This window comes from Aotus nancymaae, unplaced genomic scaffold (assembly GCF_030222135.1).
Source record: "Aotus nancymaae isolate 86718 unplaced genomic scaffold, 86718_ANA_hifiasm-v0.15.2.pri h1tg000488l, whole genome shotgun sequence".
NCBI lineage: Eukaryota > Metazoa > Chordata > Mammalia > Primates > Aotidae > Aotus > Aotus nancymaae.
In genome coordinates, this window is record NW_026988903.1 from 7,310 (window position 1) to 24,420 (window position 17,111).

The 17,111-nt window shown below is 36.5% G+C and overlaps 1 protein-coding gene across 1 annotated transcript in view; it reads left to right on the forward strand.

Moving 5' to 3' along the window:
- Positions 1 to 880: 880 nt before the first annotated feature.
- Positions 881 to 17,111, forward strand: part of LOC135273225 (uncharacterized protein C12orf50 homolog) — a 38,391-nt gene continuing 22,160 nt past the window's right edge. Inside the window, exons 1-3 of the mRNA XM_064372114.1 lie at positions 881 to 934; positions 2,931 to 3,050; positions 3,385 to 3,502. Of these exons, the coding sequence (XP_064228184.1) occupies positions 881 to 934; positions 2,931 to 3,050; positions 3,385 to 3,502 (292 nt within the window). The remainder of the gene's footprint in view (positions 935 to 2,930; positions 3,051 to 3,384; positions 3,503 to 17,111) is intronic.

The following is a 17,111-nucleotide window of genomic DNA, read 5'->3' on the forward strand; positions in this document are numbered from 1 at the left end:
GTTGATGAAAGACACTAAGAGGAAGATATCAATAACTGCTGATTGAAATGTTTCCCTCTGGGAATCGTACTTCACTTATTTTCAACAGATTCTCAAAACCTTCAAGCACTCTGAAACCTTTCTGCTATAGGAAGAAGAGATTACTCTTTTTATGATGGATGAACAAATAAATGGAATATAGCTACAAGATGACTATGTAGCCTAATTTATTTTCAAGTACCTATTAATATATCATAATCTGAATATGATTTTTCCCAAATCAATGGATAGCAGAGATACATATTTAAATAATTGTTTTTATTGTCTTAGAATATGGATAGCTCATTTACCTATTTAGTGTTATTTTCAAACCTTCTATAAGTTGTTTACTTGTGAAATACTTACTACTTTCTATTATAAAAGTATCAACTAGTTTAGAGTCCATATTAAATCAGAACATTTAAAGATTAAAATATGCTATTTTATTTTTGCTAGTCCTCTTTAGTTAATGAGTAAGGGAAATACAGTGTTCTCTCAGGTAAACTAGCCTACAGTTACATGTGAGGTCATTTATGATGAGCAAACATTGGATGAGGTAACAGTGAGGAAAATTCTGAAAGTTTCAGTTTGTGTGCTTCCTAGCAACCACTTTCAACAAAAAGTGGTCTGCGAAGCTAGAGAGGGTATCCTCTAACTGAAATTTCTTTAAGAGTTATCTGTTGTGTAATATACTGTCAACAGGAGGTCAGTTTTAAAGGAATACTACTGATAGCCTGAAAGACTGTGAAAAAGATATTCTTTTTCTCTCTTACACACTGATAGTTCTTATATTTGCATTTCTGCAATTCTTATACATATATATTTTTCAAAATACATTGGATTAGCAGCAAGAGAGTTGAAAATGGCAGTATTTGGAAATGACTGCTATTTCTTTTATAATTCCACGTGCCTAAAGGTAAATATTGGACTATTTACAGTACTTCACATGCTTAATCTTTTTAGTAGAATGAAGGAAGATATGGCAGTAACTTGCATTGCTGAACCAAAATTTACTATTTTCTTGGAAGATATCTTATATACTTAAAATATGGAGTAAAAAAGCCTATCATGTATTTTTGACATCCTGAATTTATCTGAAGAAATCTGAAATAATTTAAAACTATTATTTGCTTGAAACTACTCTTATATATGTCAGTTACATGCCTATAGCTTTTGAATATTCATGTGGCACTTTTGCCTATATGATGGCACCTCGAGACATTAAATTCCTAATATTGAAATATTATATGATATAAGATTTTGTTTTAGTTAATATGATTCCAGTCATTATAAATTCAAATAGTTGAATTCAGGTAGCTGTCAAAGTTAGTGTAATAAATCTGTTTCCTTATTTGAATTTTTTTTAACCCAATTACTAAGTTTTCATTTGTCAAAAGTCTAAGTAACAACAAGTGTTTAAATATCATAAAAATAGAAAAGAAAATTAATGTAAGCCAATTGGCCACATACAAATTAAAGTTTATAAAGTTAAATGGGAAAAACTGGTAATTCCCCCAAAGAATGAGGATGAATGGATCTTAATAAAACCAGATAAAGGTAAAAACTCAGTATTTGAAGCTTTGTGCTCATGCCAGAAAGAATCCAGTGAAAAAAGATGACATGTCTGGTTTTAAGTGTTTCCTCTCTGTTAGGAAACCTGAATAGAGTCAGCCTCTCTGACTACAGGAATTAGATTCACTTCTATTACCTGTTAGATTAAATGCTAGGGTGATAAAGAGTAACAACAGAATCCATGTCCAGGTGGGCAGAGTGTCTTGTCTGTTTTATTGCTGTATCCCCAAGTATTTAGCACAGTGACTAATGAGTGATAAGTTATCAGTAAATAATTAAATGAATAAATAAAAATAATAATAGCTCACAACACCTTATCTCATGTCATTTTTATAGCTAACTTGTGAGGAAAGTATTTTTTATGTCCTGTTTACATATGAGGAAACTAAAGCACAGAGAGTATGAGTTAAGTATTAAGTTTGTGACAATGGGCAAGTAGTGGAGCCAGAGGTTCAAATACTAGTTTATTGACTTGATAGCCCCTGCCCACTAACCCATGCTATGAGAGTACATGGATCTACTTTAACAAGGGGAAGAGAATGAAGATAGAAGTAGGAGAGAGATAAAAGATAACTAACAACCATGGAACATGTGTCAAAAGAGGGAAGAATGTTATCCTCTCTGCCCACACAACAGGGGCTTATAGTTTTACCAAGTGTGTGTTTATGTGTAAAAGAACGCAGAAGTTTTAAGAATACCAGCCTATTGAAACAAACCACATCTACTTTTGTTGGCATATAAAGAAGTCAGTGAGTATAGGCAATTGTTTATCTTTCTAAGCCAAAGGCACAAAGCACATGTATTTAATATAGTATATCAAAACATCATAATTAAAATTCCACAATAACATACCTTTTAAGCTCCATAAAAACCTAACAGTATCTCCATAGACTGAGAAAACAGGTTATCTAATAAAAGGATTGATTCATAGAAATCGTTTTCACAATTAGAATATAGCTAGAAATTCTTAAAAATTTCATCTGGCTTTCTTCAGAAAGAGAAATTAAGTCGTTCTGTCATTGGATTGTGGTCAAAGTGCCACTGGAGTCTTGCACCTCTATTCCTAGTGGACCATATGGATTAACGGATAACAAAACGTAGCATTTTATCGGTCATTTGCGGCATGTTATACTGTTTAATCATTAGATTATCTTGCTGCTTTCTCACTAAAGTTAGACTAATTTGCTGAAATTTAGACTTACGGTCTAATATTGATAGAGTATATCTTCGTGATTCTAATTTAATCTACTCATATTTTCTTTTACTGATTAGAAGCCTATTGTTGTTGAACTCTAATGTCAACAAATTGAGTTTTCTACACTGTTTACTTTTTCTTTTAGGGTTCCCAGTGCCGATTTCGACACTGTGAAGAGGCCCTTGGCAGTGACACCGTGTGCTCATTATGGAGACAGAGGAAATGTTTTGTTCCACTCTGCAGGTTTAGACACATGGAAATGCAGGTATAATTACTTAGCATCATCGTTTTTGTTAAAGCATTTCCCTTCAATAACGCTGGATTATACTTTTACAAAACAATAGGGAAGAAATCTTTCTTCCTTCTACTATTTGATTTTAGGCATTTTGCGATTTTTTTCAACTTAATGGAGGAAAATGTTTTAGAAATACCCATTGCATCTTTTGAATAGCAGGGCTTAGAAACGCTGGAAAACACACATGATCCTAAATCAGTGAACTGTAATTGTTTTTGTCTCATTGTGCTGTATTGTAGCACATTGTATTTGTTGTGAATATGGCATCTAATCACTCCATTTCCCCCCATCTCCTTTTATTTAGCCAAACTGCATTCCATGCTTCTGGGAAACCCAACCTTTCGGTTGTCTGAGGATCAGTTGTATGTTTTATCACAGCAAACCTCGAAATATCAATGGATTATTTTTGTCACCAAGTAGCAGTGAGTACATTTTTTGAAAACATGGACATACCATAGTCTAATCTGGTTTTGGAGTGGCAGCGTAGAATGACACATTAAATACAGTATGACAAGATGAGCAATGCAATTTGATGGTCAATGGATAATTTGGAATGATTTTATCAGGACTCATGAGATGAGAGAAAGCTTAGAATGAACCATTAAGTAACTAACAAGATGATGTGAACAAAGAGGAAGTTAAACTTTCTCTATGTGTATCTAAAATAGATATTATTCATATGGAAAGTAAGACAGCTACTGACCTTACTAAACAGAAGGAGGCTGTGTCTCAGCAAAGTATCACACAACTGAAGCCAAGCTTAGAGATCATGCCTTCACTGGTGGTCTCGGTGAATGTGCAGAAAGCTGTCTCATAGGTGGAGAGAGCAAGGACATGACCTGGGTTACACACTTCTGCTTCTAGCAGAACAGGCATGTGTGATGGTTCTTTCTAACTCCTCAATTGTGGAGAAAATGCAATGCCATTGCTACGAAAGCCGTGGCTCAATTCAGTCTAACTAAATTGTACTGAGACTCTACTATGCGATGAACCTTAAAGTAGGTTCTGGAAAATGGATTCAGAAGACACCACAGTGTAAAGCAGTGAATGGTAAGAACCTTGCTGAAGAAGTGGGGACTATCATGTTTCCCTGATGCTTGTAACTACTCTACTTTCCTTCTATGGCCACCAAGTTTTTCTGATGGAATGGTTTTTGTTTGTTGTTTGTTTGAGACAGAGTCTCTCTCTGTCACCCCAGGCTGGAGTGCAGTGGCATGATCTTGGCTCATTGCAGCCTCTGTCTCCCAGGTTCAATATTTTCTCTCGTTCTGTAGGTTGTCTGTTTACTCTGTTGGTAGTTTCTTTGGCTGTGCAAAAGCTCTTTAGTTGAATTCAATCCTTTTTGTCAGTTTTTTTGTTGTTGTTGCAGTTGGCTTTTGGCATCTTCGTCATGTCCTATGTCCAGAATGGTATTTCCTAGGTTATCTTCCGGGGTTTTTATAGTTTTAGGTTTTACAATGAAGGCTTTAATTCATTTTGAGTTGATTTTTGTATGTGGTATAAGGTAGGGGTTCAGTTTCCATTTTCTACATATGGCAAGCCAGTTATCTCAGCATCATTTATTGAATGGAGAGTCCTTTCCCCGTTTCTTATTTTTGTCACCTTTGTCAAAGATCAGATGGTTTTAGGTGTGAGACATTATTTCTAGACTCTCTATTCTGTTCCATTGGCCTATGTGTCTTTTTTTGTGTGCCAGTACCACGCTTTTTTGGTTACTGTAGTCATATAGTATAGTTTGAAGTTGGGTAACATGATGCCTCCTTCTTTGTTCTTTTTGCTTAACATTGCCTTGGCAATTTGGGCTCCTTTTAGGTTCCACGTCAATTTTAAAATAGCTTTTTTCTAATTCTGTGAAGAATGTCATTGGTAGTTTGATAGAAATAGCATTGAATCTGTGAATTTCTTTGAGTAGCATTGCCATTTTAATGATGTTCATTCTTCCTATCTATGAGCAAGGAATGTTTTTCCATTTGTTTGCATCATTTCTGATTTCTTTAGGCAGTGTTTTGTAATTCTCATTGTAGACATCATTTGCCTCTCTGGTTAGCTGTATTCCTAGGTATATAATTCTTTTTGTGGTAATTATTAATGGGATTGCATTCTTGATTTGACTCTTGGCTTGGATATTGTTGGTGTATAGGAAAGCTACTGATATTTATATGTTAATTTTGTATCCCGAAACTTTGCTGAAGTTGTTTATCAGATCAAAGAACTTTTGAGCAGAGACTATGAGGTTTTCTAGATGAAGAATTATGTCATCTGCAAGCAAGGGTAATTTGACTTCCTGGATTCCTATTTAGATGCCTTTTATTTTTTTCTCTTGCCTGGTTCCTCTGGCCAGGACTTTCAATAGTATGTTGAGTAGGAGCAGTAAGAGAGGGTACACTTGTCTTCCATTTTTCAAGGGGATTGTTTCCAGCTTTTGCTTATTCAGTCTGATGTAGGCTGTGGGATTTTTATAGATGGCTCTTATTACTTTGAAGTATATTTCTTCAATTCCTAGTTTATTGAGTATTTTTAACATGAAGGGATGTTGAATTTTATTAAAAACCTTTTCTGCATCTATTGAGATAATAATGTGTTTTTTTTTTTTTATTTTTAGTTCTGTTTATGTAATCAGTCACATTTATTGATTTGTGTACCTTGAACCAAACTTGCATCCCAGGGATAAAACATACTTTATCATGATGGATTAGCTTTTTGTTGTGGTGCTGATCTGTGTTCATGGTGGATATTGGCCTGAAATTTTCTTTTTTGGTTGTGTTTCTGTCACATTTTGGTTTCAGGATGATGCTGGTCTCCTAGAATGAGTTAGGGATGAGTCTGTCCTCCTCAATTTTTTGAAATAGTCTCAGTAGGAATGGCACCAGCTCTTCTTTCTACATCTGGCATAACTCAGCTGTGAGTCTGTCTTGCCCTGGGCTTTTTTTGGTTGGTAGGTTTTTTTCTTACTTATACAGTTACAGAACACAGTATTGGTCTCTTCAGGGATTCAGTTTCTTCCTTGTTTAGTCTTGGGAGGTTGTATGTGTTTAGGAATATATTCATTTCTTCTAAATTTTCTAGTTTGTATGCATAGAGGTGTTTATAGTAATGTCTGATAGTTTTTGTGTTTCTGTAGGGTCAGTGGTAATGTCTCCTTTGTCATTTTTTAAAAAATTTATTTTGAGACAGATCTGTCCCCCAGGCTGGAGTGCAGTGGCACAATCTTGGCTCACTGCAAGCTCCACCTCTAGGGTTCAAGTGATTCTCCTGCTTCAGCATCCTAAGTAGTTGGGATTACAGGCATGTACCACCATGCACAGTGAAATTTTGCATTTTTAGTAGAGATAGGGTTTTGCCATGTTGGCCAGGCTTGTCTCAAACTCCTGACCTCAAGTGATCCACCTGCCTGGGCCTCCCAAAGTGCTGGGATTACAGGTGTGAGCCATTGCATCCGGCCTCCCTTTGTCATTTCTAATTGTGTTTACTTGGATCTTCTCTTTTCTTTTGTCTTTGTTAGTCTAGGTAGCAGTCTCTTTTTCTTATTAATTTGTTTCAAAAAATCAACTCCTGGATTTGCCAGTCTTCTGTATGGCTTTTTGTGTCTCAATTTCCTTCAGTTCAGCTCTGATTTGGGTAATTTCTTGTCTTCTGCTAGCTTTAGAGTTGGTTTTCTCTTGCTTCTCTAGTTCTTGTAGTTGTGATGTTAAGTTGTTAATTTGAGATTTTTGTTTTGATGCAGGCATTTAGTGCTATAAACGTTCCTCTTAACATTGAATTAGCTGTGTCTCAGAGAGTCTGGTATGTTGTATCTTTTCTCATAAGTTTCAAAGGATTTCTTGATTTCTGCCTTAATTTCAGTGTTTACCCAAAAGCCATTCAGGAGCAGGTTGTTTAATTTCCATGTAATTGTATGGTAGTGTGTGATTTTCTTAGTATTAATTTCTATTTTCATTGTGCTGTGGTCTGAGGACATGGTTGTTTATGATTTCATTTTTTTGAAATTTGCCGAGTATTGTTTTATGTCCAATTGTATGGTCAGTTTGAAGTATGTGTCATATGATAATGAGAAGAATGGATATTATGTTGTTTTGGGGTGGAGAGTTCTATAGACGTTTATTAAGTCCATTTGGTCAAGTTTTGAGTTTAGGTCCTGAATATCTTGCTTTTCTGCATTGACAAACTGTCTAATACTGTCAGTGGGGTGTTGAAGTCTCCCACTATTATAGTATGGGAATGTAAGTCTCTTTGTAGGTCTCTAAGAACTTATTTTATGTATCTGAGTGCACCTGTGTTGGATGTGTATACATTTAGGATAGTTAGGTCCTCTTGTTGAATTGAACCATTTACCATTGTATAATGTGTTTATTTTTTTAAATCTTGTTGGTTTGAAAGCTGCTTGGTATGAAATTAGGATTGCAACCCCTGATATTTTCTGTTTTCCATGTGCTTGGTAAACTTTTTTCAATTTTTTTATTTTGAGCCTATGGGTATCATTGTATAACATGTGCAATGGGTGTCTTGAAGACAGCATACTAGTGGATCTTGCTTCTTTATCCAGCTTGCTACTCTGTGGCTTTTAATTGGGGCATTTAGCAACTTTACATTCAAGATTAGATTGATATGTATGGATTTGATCCTGTCATCCTGTTCTTAGCTGGTTATTATGCAGACTTCTTTGTGTGGTTGCTTTATAGTTTCACTGGTCTGCATTTGTAAGTGTGTTTTTGTAGTGACTGGTAACTGTCTTTCCTTTCCATATTTAGTGTATCTTTCAGGACCTCTTGTAAGGCATGTCTGGTGGTAAAAGAAAAAAAAAAAATCCCTCAGCATTTGCTTATCTGTAAAGGATCTTATTTATCCTTCACTTATGCAACTTAGTTTACCTGGATGTGAAATTTTTGGTTGGAAATATTATTTCTTTCTTTTTTTTTTTTTAAATTGCATTTTAGGTTTTGGGGTACATGTGAAGAACATGTAAGATTGTTGCATAGGTACACACATAGCAGTGTGGTTTGCTACCTTCCTCCCCATCACCTATATCTGGCATTTCTCCCCATGTTATCCCTCCCCAACTCCCCAGGAAATATTTTTTCTTTAAGAAAGCTGAAGGTAGGCTTCCAATCTCTTCTGGCTTGTGGAATTTCTTCTGAAAGGTTCACTGTTAGCCTGATGGACTGCCCTTTGTAGATGACCTACCCTTCTCTCTAGCTGCCTTTAACATTTTTTTTCGTTTCAACCTTGTTCTCTTTTTCTTCTACCTTCCTAATGCTGTGTTATCAATCTCCCTGAATTGTTTGTCTTCTTTTCCCCAACCTCTTACATGTGCAATGTTTTAGGAGTTAGTTCTTGTTTTTTTTTTTCCTCTGTTTACTTTCTTGGTGGTCTCATCTAGCCTTATGATTTTGAATATGTTCCACATGTCAGTGATTCCCAAATATAATGAGAGACTCTATTTGATCTGGTGCCCTGTAAGCTCTCTGCATTTTTCTACCACACTGTACTGGTCCACTTTTACACTGCTGATAAAGACATGCCCGAGACTGGGCAATTTACAAAAGAAAGAAGATTAATAGACTTATAGTTCCACATGGAACTATATTAATAGATTTATAGTTCCATGTGGAACTATACCCATGATCAAATTACCTCCCATTGAGTTCCTCCCACAACATGTGGGCATTGTGGGAGTTGCAATTCAAGATGAGATGTGGGTGGAGACACAGCCAAACCATATCATTGAACCCCTGGCCCCTCCTGAATCTCATGTCCTCACATTTAAAACCAATAATGCCTTCCCAACAGTCCCCTAAAGGGGACTCATTTTATCATTAACTCAAAAGTCCACAGTCCAAAGTCTCATCTGAGACAAGGCAAGTTCCTTCCATCTATGATCTTGTAAAATCAAAAGCATGTTAGTTACTTCCTAGATACAATGGGGTACAGGCATTGGGTAAATGCAGCCATTCCAAGTGGGATGGCTTTGGGGTCTTTTGGGAAGGCGTCATTGGTTTTAAATGTGAGGACATGAGATTCAGGAGGGGCTGGGGTGGAATGATATGGTTTGGCTGTGTCTCCACCCATATCTCATCTTGAATTATGGGAGAAGTTGGCCAAAACAAAGGGGCTACGGGCCCCATGCAAATCCAAAATCCAGCAGGGTGGACAAATCTTAAAGCTCCAAAACGGTCACCTCTGACTCCATGTCTCACATCCAGATCACGTGGATGCGAAAGATGGGTTCCCATGGTCTTGGGCTGCTCCCCTCATGTGGCTGTGCAAGGTACAGAGCCCAGTCCTGGCTGCTTTCTTGGGCTGGTGCTCAGTGTCTGTGGCTTTTCCAGGCACATGGTGCAAGCTGACAGTGAATCTACCATTCTGGGGTCTAGAGGACAGTGGCCCTGTTCTCACAGCTCCACTAAGTGGTGCTCCTGAAGGGACTTTGTGTGGTGGCTCTACCCTCATATTTCCCTTTCACTTTGCCCTAGCAGAGATTTTTCATGAAATGCCCCTTCAACAAACTTTTGCCTGGGCATCCAGGCATTTTCATACATCCTTCCAAAGTGCTAGGATTACAGGCATGAATTCTAAGTCTGCAATCTAGGTGGAGGTTCCCAAATCCCAACTCTTGACTTCTGTGCTTTTGCAATCTCAATACCATGTGGAATCTGCCAAGGCTTGGGGCTTGCACCCTCTGAAGCCACAGCCTGAGCTGTACCTTGGCCCCTTTCAGCCATGGCTGGAGTGGCTGGGACACAGGACACCAAGTCCAAAGGCTGCACACAGTATGGGGACCCTGGGCCCAGCCCATGAAACCATTTTTTCCTGCTTGGTCTCTGGGTCTGTGTTAGGAGATGCTGCTGTGAATGTATCTGACATAAACTGGAGACATTTTCCCCATTATCTTGGGGATTAATATTTGGCTCCTTGTTAATTATGCAAATTTCTGTAGCCAGCTTTAATTTTTCCTCAGAAAATAGGATTTTCTATTGTATTGCATTGTCAGGCTGCACATTTTCCAAACTTTTATGCTCTGTTTCCCTTTTAGAACTGAATGCCTTTAACAGCACCCAAGTTACATGTTGAATGTTTTGCTGCTTAGAAATTTCTTCTGCCAGATACCTTAAATCATCTCTCTCAAAGTTCCACAAATCTGTAGGGAAGGGGCAAAGTGCTGCCAGTCTCTTTGCTAAAACGTAGTAAGAGTCACCTTTGCTCCAGTTCCCAAGAAGTTATTCATCTCCATCTGAGACCACCTCAGCCTGGATTTCCTTGTCCGTATCATTATCAGCATTTTGGTCAAAGCCATTCAACAAGTATCTAGGAGGTTCCAGCTTTCCCACTTTTTTTGTCTTCTAAGCCCTGCAAACTGTCCCAACCTCTGCCTATTACCCAGTTCCAAAGTTGCTTCCAAATTTTCAGGTATCTTTCCAGCAGTGCTCCACTCTACTGGTACCAATTTACTGTATTAGTCCATTTTTATGCCGCTGATAAAGACATATTTGAGACGGGGCAATTTACAAAAGAAAGAGGTTTAGTGGACTTACAGTTCCATATGGCTGGGGAAGCCTCACAATCATGGTGGAAGGCAAGGAGGAGCAAGTCACATCTTACATGTATAGCAGCAGGCAGAGAGAGAGAGAGAGCTTGTGCAGGGAAAGTCCCATTTTTAAAACCATGAGATCTCATGAGATTCATTCACTATCATGAGAACAGCATGGGAAAGACTCGCCCCCATGATTCAATTACCTCCCACCTGGTTCCTCCTATGATATGTGGGAATTTGGGGAGTTACAATTCAAGATGAGATTTGGGTGGGGAAACAGTCAAACTATATCACACACCCATATACTTGCTTGCTCTACTCCAATCACACTGTATACTTGCTTTTCCTGGCACATGTTAGCGTATTTCTTCACAGCCTTGTTAAAAGATTATGTTCTACACAAGACTATTCTGAACACTGTATTTGAAATGTAGTCAGCCTTTCCATGCATGCCTTACACACTTCCAAACTTCCTTGCCTTGTTCGACTTTCTTATTGCCATACTCCCAATGATTGCTCAGATACAATATAATTTACTTGTTTAATATATCTATTGTTTGTTGTCTAATTCCTCCCTATAGAATGAAAGTTCCATAAGAGCAAAAGTATTTTGTTCACTGATATATCTCAAACACCTAACACAACCACATAGTACTGTCTCTCATATAGTGGCCAGTTCTACCCCAGGAATCCCTGAACAGCATTTATTTGTGTTAAATCTGTAACTGCTTTCCCTCTGCCTGACACATTTCTGTACACTAGGGAAAAGGATTCAATTAGCAGACTGTAGATAAACTAACAAGTTCAGTTGAAATAGGCATTGAACTACTGCATAGCCTCTTTATTTGCAAATATTTCAATACCTCAGAAGGTATAATTTGATTCCTGCTAGACCTGATATTTCCTACAATATTTCCAGAATATCTATCTACCAAAGCCCAGGTTAACCAAAACTGAGGTCCTAAATCTTTACACCTTAGACAAAGACTAATTTATAAGGAATACCTTCATGAATATCCACCTTTATGAATGTCAGTAAATGCATATGATTAATTGATAAATGCAGGGTGGTATTATTACAAACCATTCATAGCAAACTGTAACTGGCTAAGTATAGGTTCATACAGAGCATTGTACAATGTGTGTAATTTTATTCTGGGTTAAAATATGACAAAATTTATGTATTTAAATGTGCAACCCGTGAAACTTTCCAGAGCTTCTGCTTGATGAATTGAGACCTGTCACATAGTCGATATTAAATAGGTGAGTTGGAGCCACAGCAGTGCTATCTAAATCACCAGCTGTCCTCTTCCAGTATGAGGCACTTGCCAAAAGCAATTTCTTATTAGATGATTTGCCATTGTATGTTATCTTTAAGCACTAAGTACAATTATCAGGAGTCCTACTCTTTTTGTCCGGGGGTATAAAACTGCCGGTTATTCTTTTTGCAATTTAAACTTCAACCTGCTAGTGAATTTTGAAAGGTTTTGGACTCTTTTAAAAGATATTTTATTTACATGTTTATAAACCATGGAATTTTAAAAGACAACATAATCATTCTGGTTATTATCTCTAAGTTTAAAAGCCAACAGCTGCTAAACCAATTGAGAATGCTAAGAAAACATAATTTTGTTAATATTTACCATGAGAATTCCCTAGACATTTTCTGAGTACAATCCATGTTTTCTTTGCAAGCCTGGTAGGCACTTCTTCTTTCTCCTATGGTATACATTAGAGGTTAGTGTACTCTCTTAGACAAACTGTTTTTTATTTGTTCTAAAATTTGCTGAAGAAAATTTTGTTCCAAACACAGTAGCTAGCTTGAACATGGAAATTGCTCATCTTTTCTTGACTAGTTGCCATTTTATTCTGTAGTGAACAATTGAATGGAATCATTTGATAATTATTTATTCTCAGTCAGTGTCCAGTGATGCCTTTGACAACTGATTTGGCCACTTTAAACGAAACTTTGGTCAGCTTTCTTTAGAATGTCTAGCCTATGTATTTATGACCTGCCTTTTATGTGAAGTCTTGAAAAGCCACTTGCTAATAAATTGTTTTTAAATAGTTTAATAAATATTTTACTTGAATATTTGAGTCAGTACACACAGGCTAATTTGCGTGTGTGTATATTTCAGAAAAGAAGAAGACAATTTATAATGGTTATAAGGGTAAAAGTTCTTCAACTTAGTTCTTTCCTCTCTGGGGAAGAAAGAGAGGGCTTAAGGAAATGCCACAGCACACCGAATGGTAGCCCCTGGGATAATTTGTGTTGGTTGGGAGATTCTTTATCCTGACTACATACTGCATCCATTCTCATCCAAGGACCAAAGAGTATCCAAACCTACAAAAAAATAAAAGCAAGAACTCAAATATTCGTTCTTCAGGCTTAACATTTGTCAGTCATGTTTAAGAGCTCCACAACTTGCTTTATAGGACCGTGTAAACTTGCAGTTTCATTATGGCTTTTAAAAAACGAAGTGGAGTTTTAAGAAATCAGAAAATCACATACCCAGTGTCAGGGCTAGAATAATCTGTTAAGCGTGCTCCATATGGCAGTGCTATACTGAGCACTTTTCATGCCTAATTTTATTTAATCATCATAAAAACTGGCCAAATAGGTATAGTCTCCTGGCTTTACAGATAAAGAAAATGAGGTGTAGAGGCCAAATATCTTAGGCAATATAAAACTTCTCATAAGTGGCAGTTTCTGACTTTAAACATAGTTCTGTCTGACTCTAAAAGTGTCTCACAAAAAAATTAGACATGACATTTAAAGTGTACTCCAGTGCTTTTTCTCATTTGAATGACCATGCATCAGACCTCCTGATCTGGCTTCTGCACTCTGAGGGGCTAATTCTATCCCATCCTACCCCATAGACTTCTTTTCAAAGCTATTAAAGTTCTTCATATTTAGTAGAAGACTCCCTTTCCCTTTTAATTTACAGTATAGAGTGAGATATTATAGCACTTCCGAGTTATGTGTACTTCCATTAAATAAGGTTTCTTTTCTCTTTCTCAATATATATTTCCCTCTTTTCTGAAACATGTTCCCTTACATTACATGAAGCTCAGAAGCCCAGGTACCCCATCTGATGTTTGTCTCAGCCCCATGCTCTCGATTCTGGCTCCACATTAGAATTAACTGGTGAGCTTAAAACAACAACCACCAAAAACCAAAACAGTTCTCAGTCACCACTTAGACCACCAGTGAAACTGATGCTTCATTATACTTTTGTTTCCTCCCCAACTTTCTGAGACATTTTTTAACTTACAAGATAGTTTACTATTCTTTAATTTACAAGAATAGTTCAGTGAACAGCCATGCGTTCTTCACCTATATTCACCAATTAACATTTTGTCACGTTTACTTTCTCTTTTTCCTTGATTGTATTTATATATCTGCATATAATGTACAAACACGTATTTCTTTATTTTTGTTTTTTGGAACCATTTGGGAGTTAGTTGCCAATATTCTCACACTTCATTGCTAAATACTTCAGCATGTACCTTCTAAGTTCAAGGGCATTCTCCGATATAATCACACATGACTATCATATATAGAGAATTCTATCAATGTTGATAGAATTGATAGAATCAACAATGTCTAATATTCAGTCTATATCAAAATTTTCTACTTGTCTGATAATGCTTGTAATAGCAATGTTTCCACAAAATGTAGTATGCACAGAAATCACCTGACAATCTTGTTTAAATTGTAGTCTAATTCGGTATATCTTGTTTAATTGTAGTCTAATTCAGTATAACCTACTTGTAGGTTCTTGGGACCAAACGTTGGGTACAACAGCCGTAAAATTGTTGGTTTTTTTTTCTCATCCAATTTCCAATTAAGCATCATTCATTGCAATTGGTTGTCATGTCTCTATTTAATCTCTTTTTAAAAATCTTATATCTCTTTAAAACTTTCACCAGGATATATTTCCTTCCTTGTCATATACATGTGTCTTTTTAGAGACAGAATCTTGCTCTGTTGCCCAGGCTGGAGTGCAGTGGTGTGAACACAGCTTACTGCATCCTTGACATCCTGGGTCCAAGTGACCCTCTCACCTCAGCCTCCTGAGTAACTGGGACCACAGGCTCATGCCACAATGACCAACTAATTTTGTAATTTTTGGTAGAGATGGGATCTCACCATGTTATCTAGGCTGGTCTCAAACTCCAGGGATCAAGCAATTCTCTCACCTTGGCCTCCTAAAGTGCTAGGATTACAGGCATGAACCACTGCACCTGCCCCATGTCATACAAATTTTAAGAGTTCAAGCCAGTTGTTTTGTAGGATATTTTCTAAGGTGATTTGTTCATTTGTTTCCTCCTAATTACATTTAGATTAAACTATTTTCTTTTTGCAAAAATACTACGAAGATCAATTAGTTATTTTAAAATCTACACAAGCATTGTATAGATTTGCCCTAATGCCCTAAGCAAACAATTCCATGGAGTGCCCTTAAAGAACTAGTGAAAAGGGGAAGAAAAATACTTTGTGAAGAACCTCCGCTCTGTGAATTTTACAGAAGATAGCATTTCTTGTACTCTTTGAAGGACAAGAGAAGGACAGTGCCCAATTCCTAGTGAATCTAAATAAAAACAACTTGTTTGGTTATAAATAATTTGTTTATACAAAAGTTTCTTTTAACCTACTTGTTTTGTATTGCATGTGTGTTCTAGCTATGGAAGTATTTATAGGAGTAGGAAATACTGCATTATGATGATAATGTTGATGACATCTGTTTTTAAAAAACGGAATTTGTTTTGAAAATTGAGAAAGCATGTAAAGTAGATGTTCATGAATGAAATGCCCTGGCATGATATGATGTGATATGATAGTCTATTGTAATTTCTTGTAGAGACTGTCTTGGTCATAAACGATGGAGTAGTGCTAAATGTTTTAACAACTGGCTCTTTTCCCCCACCTCGCTCCCCTCCCCCAGAAAAACCAACTGGAAAAAATCCAAAACAAAATCGCTCTGGTTTTTCACATTTGACAATTAGCGTAAAGCAAATAGTTTCTCTACAGCCAATTTCAAGCTATAAATGTGACATCAGTACACTTGCAAAATTCCTGAAAATTTCTCAGTTCTCACATGCTTATCTGAGCCCACTCCAGTACATTACTGGTTTTAAGGAGAGAAACCCAACTCAATTTTATTCATGGGAAAACTGGAATTCTTGGCTAATATAATTGAAGAGATTAGGGACAGAGCTGACCTCAGACCTGGCTGGATCCATATTTCCTTCACCAACTCTTGGCTCTTAGCCAGTTGTCCTTCTCTATATACTGCAGTTACTCCAGAAGCTCAGACCTAGATTTTGGAGCAGAATAGGCTTAGATTAAGAATAGTAGCTCTAGCTCAGATTAGCTTGAAACATCAACCTACCACATATTTGCCACTATAAACATGGACAACTTAATATCTCTGTGGGCCAATTTCTTCATCTGTATGGTAGAGATAGTAATAGTATCTGTCACTGGGTTTTAGACGTTTAACAGATAAATACTCAATAGTTTAGAATTCTTGGCAAAGAGTGAGTAATCAGTCTTTTCATTAGCATCATCATTCTCAATTAACATCAGAAGAAATAAGTCTTTCTCATTCAGCTAAAGCCTGAGTATTGAACCTCATCTAACGATGTAGAAATCATGCTCATCCTTAATAGTTGTTCAGGCTGCGGGATTAGCTAATCTTTGGGTCCCGGGGGTCGTCGTTACTCACATTAAGTAGATTGAAAATGGGAAAAAGGTGATTCCCTAAAAAATGCCCTGATATACTTGACCTAAAATGAGAGCAAAAAATATATGTTAAAGAACAAGCCAAAATAATAATTACTATACAATATTTGTTAAAAATATAGTTTTCAAAAGAGTTATATGAAATACATGTGATCACATCAAAGTTGATCTTAGTGACATGAAGCTATGCTTTGGGTAGAAAAATCAAGGTGACAAAAATTATCTATGTATAAATTCATGGAAAGTGCATTATAGTAGTTTCTTAAAATGCAAAGACCATTGGTATTTGTGATCTCATAGGAAAGTTACTCTAATTAACAAAGATATAATAATATCTGTCAAATTCAGCACATTTTTGTTTCAATCATTGCAGAGAGGTAAACTTACCAGTGTCTGAAGTTTTACTGCATTACTTGGTTACTTGAATGATTTATTCCATATTTCTAATTGGGTAGTTTCTGTTAACTAAATGTGCTCTTTCCCATCGTATCTCTTTCTCCCTCTGATGTGTATTTAAACACATGTAATAGAAAGGTGTGATGGACAATGGTCTTTATTTGTGATGAAATATCCACTAAGACGTTTTTCATTAAACTTTCAAATGATAAGTTTAAATAGTTGCAAAGGGTGTAATTTTCAACATTTTTTCAATTCTGACTTTAAAGGTAAAAGTTTTCTCATTCTTATTATGAATTTATCTAATGACATCTTATAATTACTTGATACTTATCATCTACTGTAAAAATACAAGAAC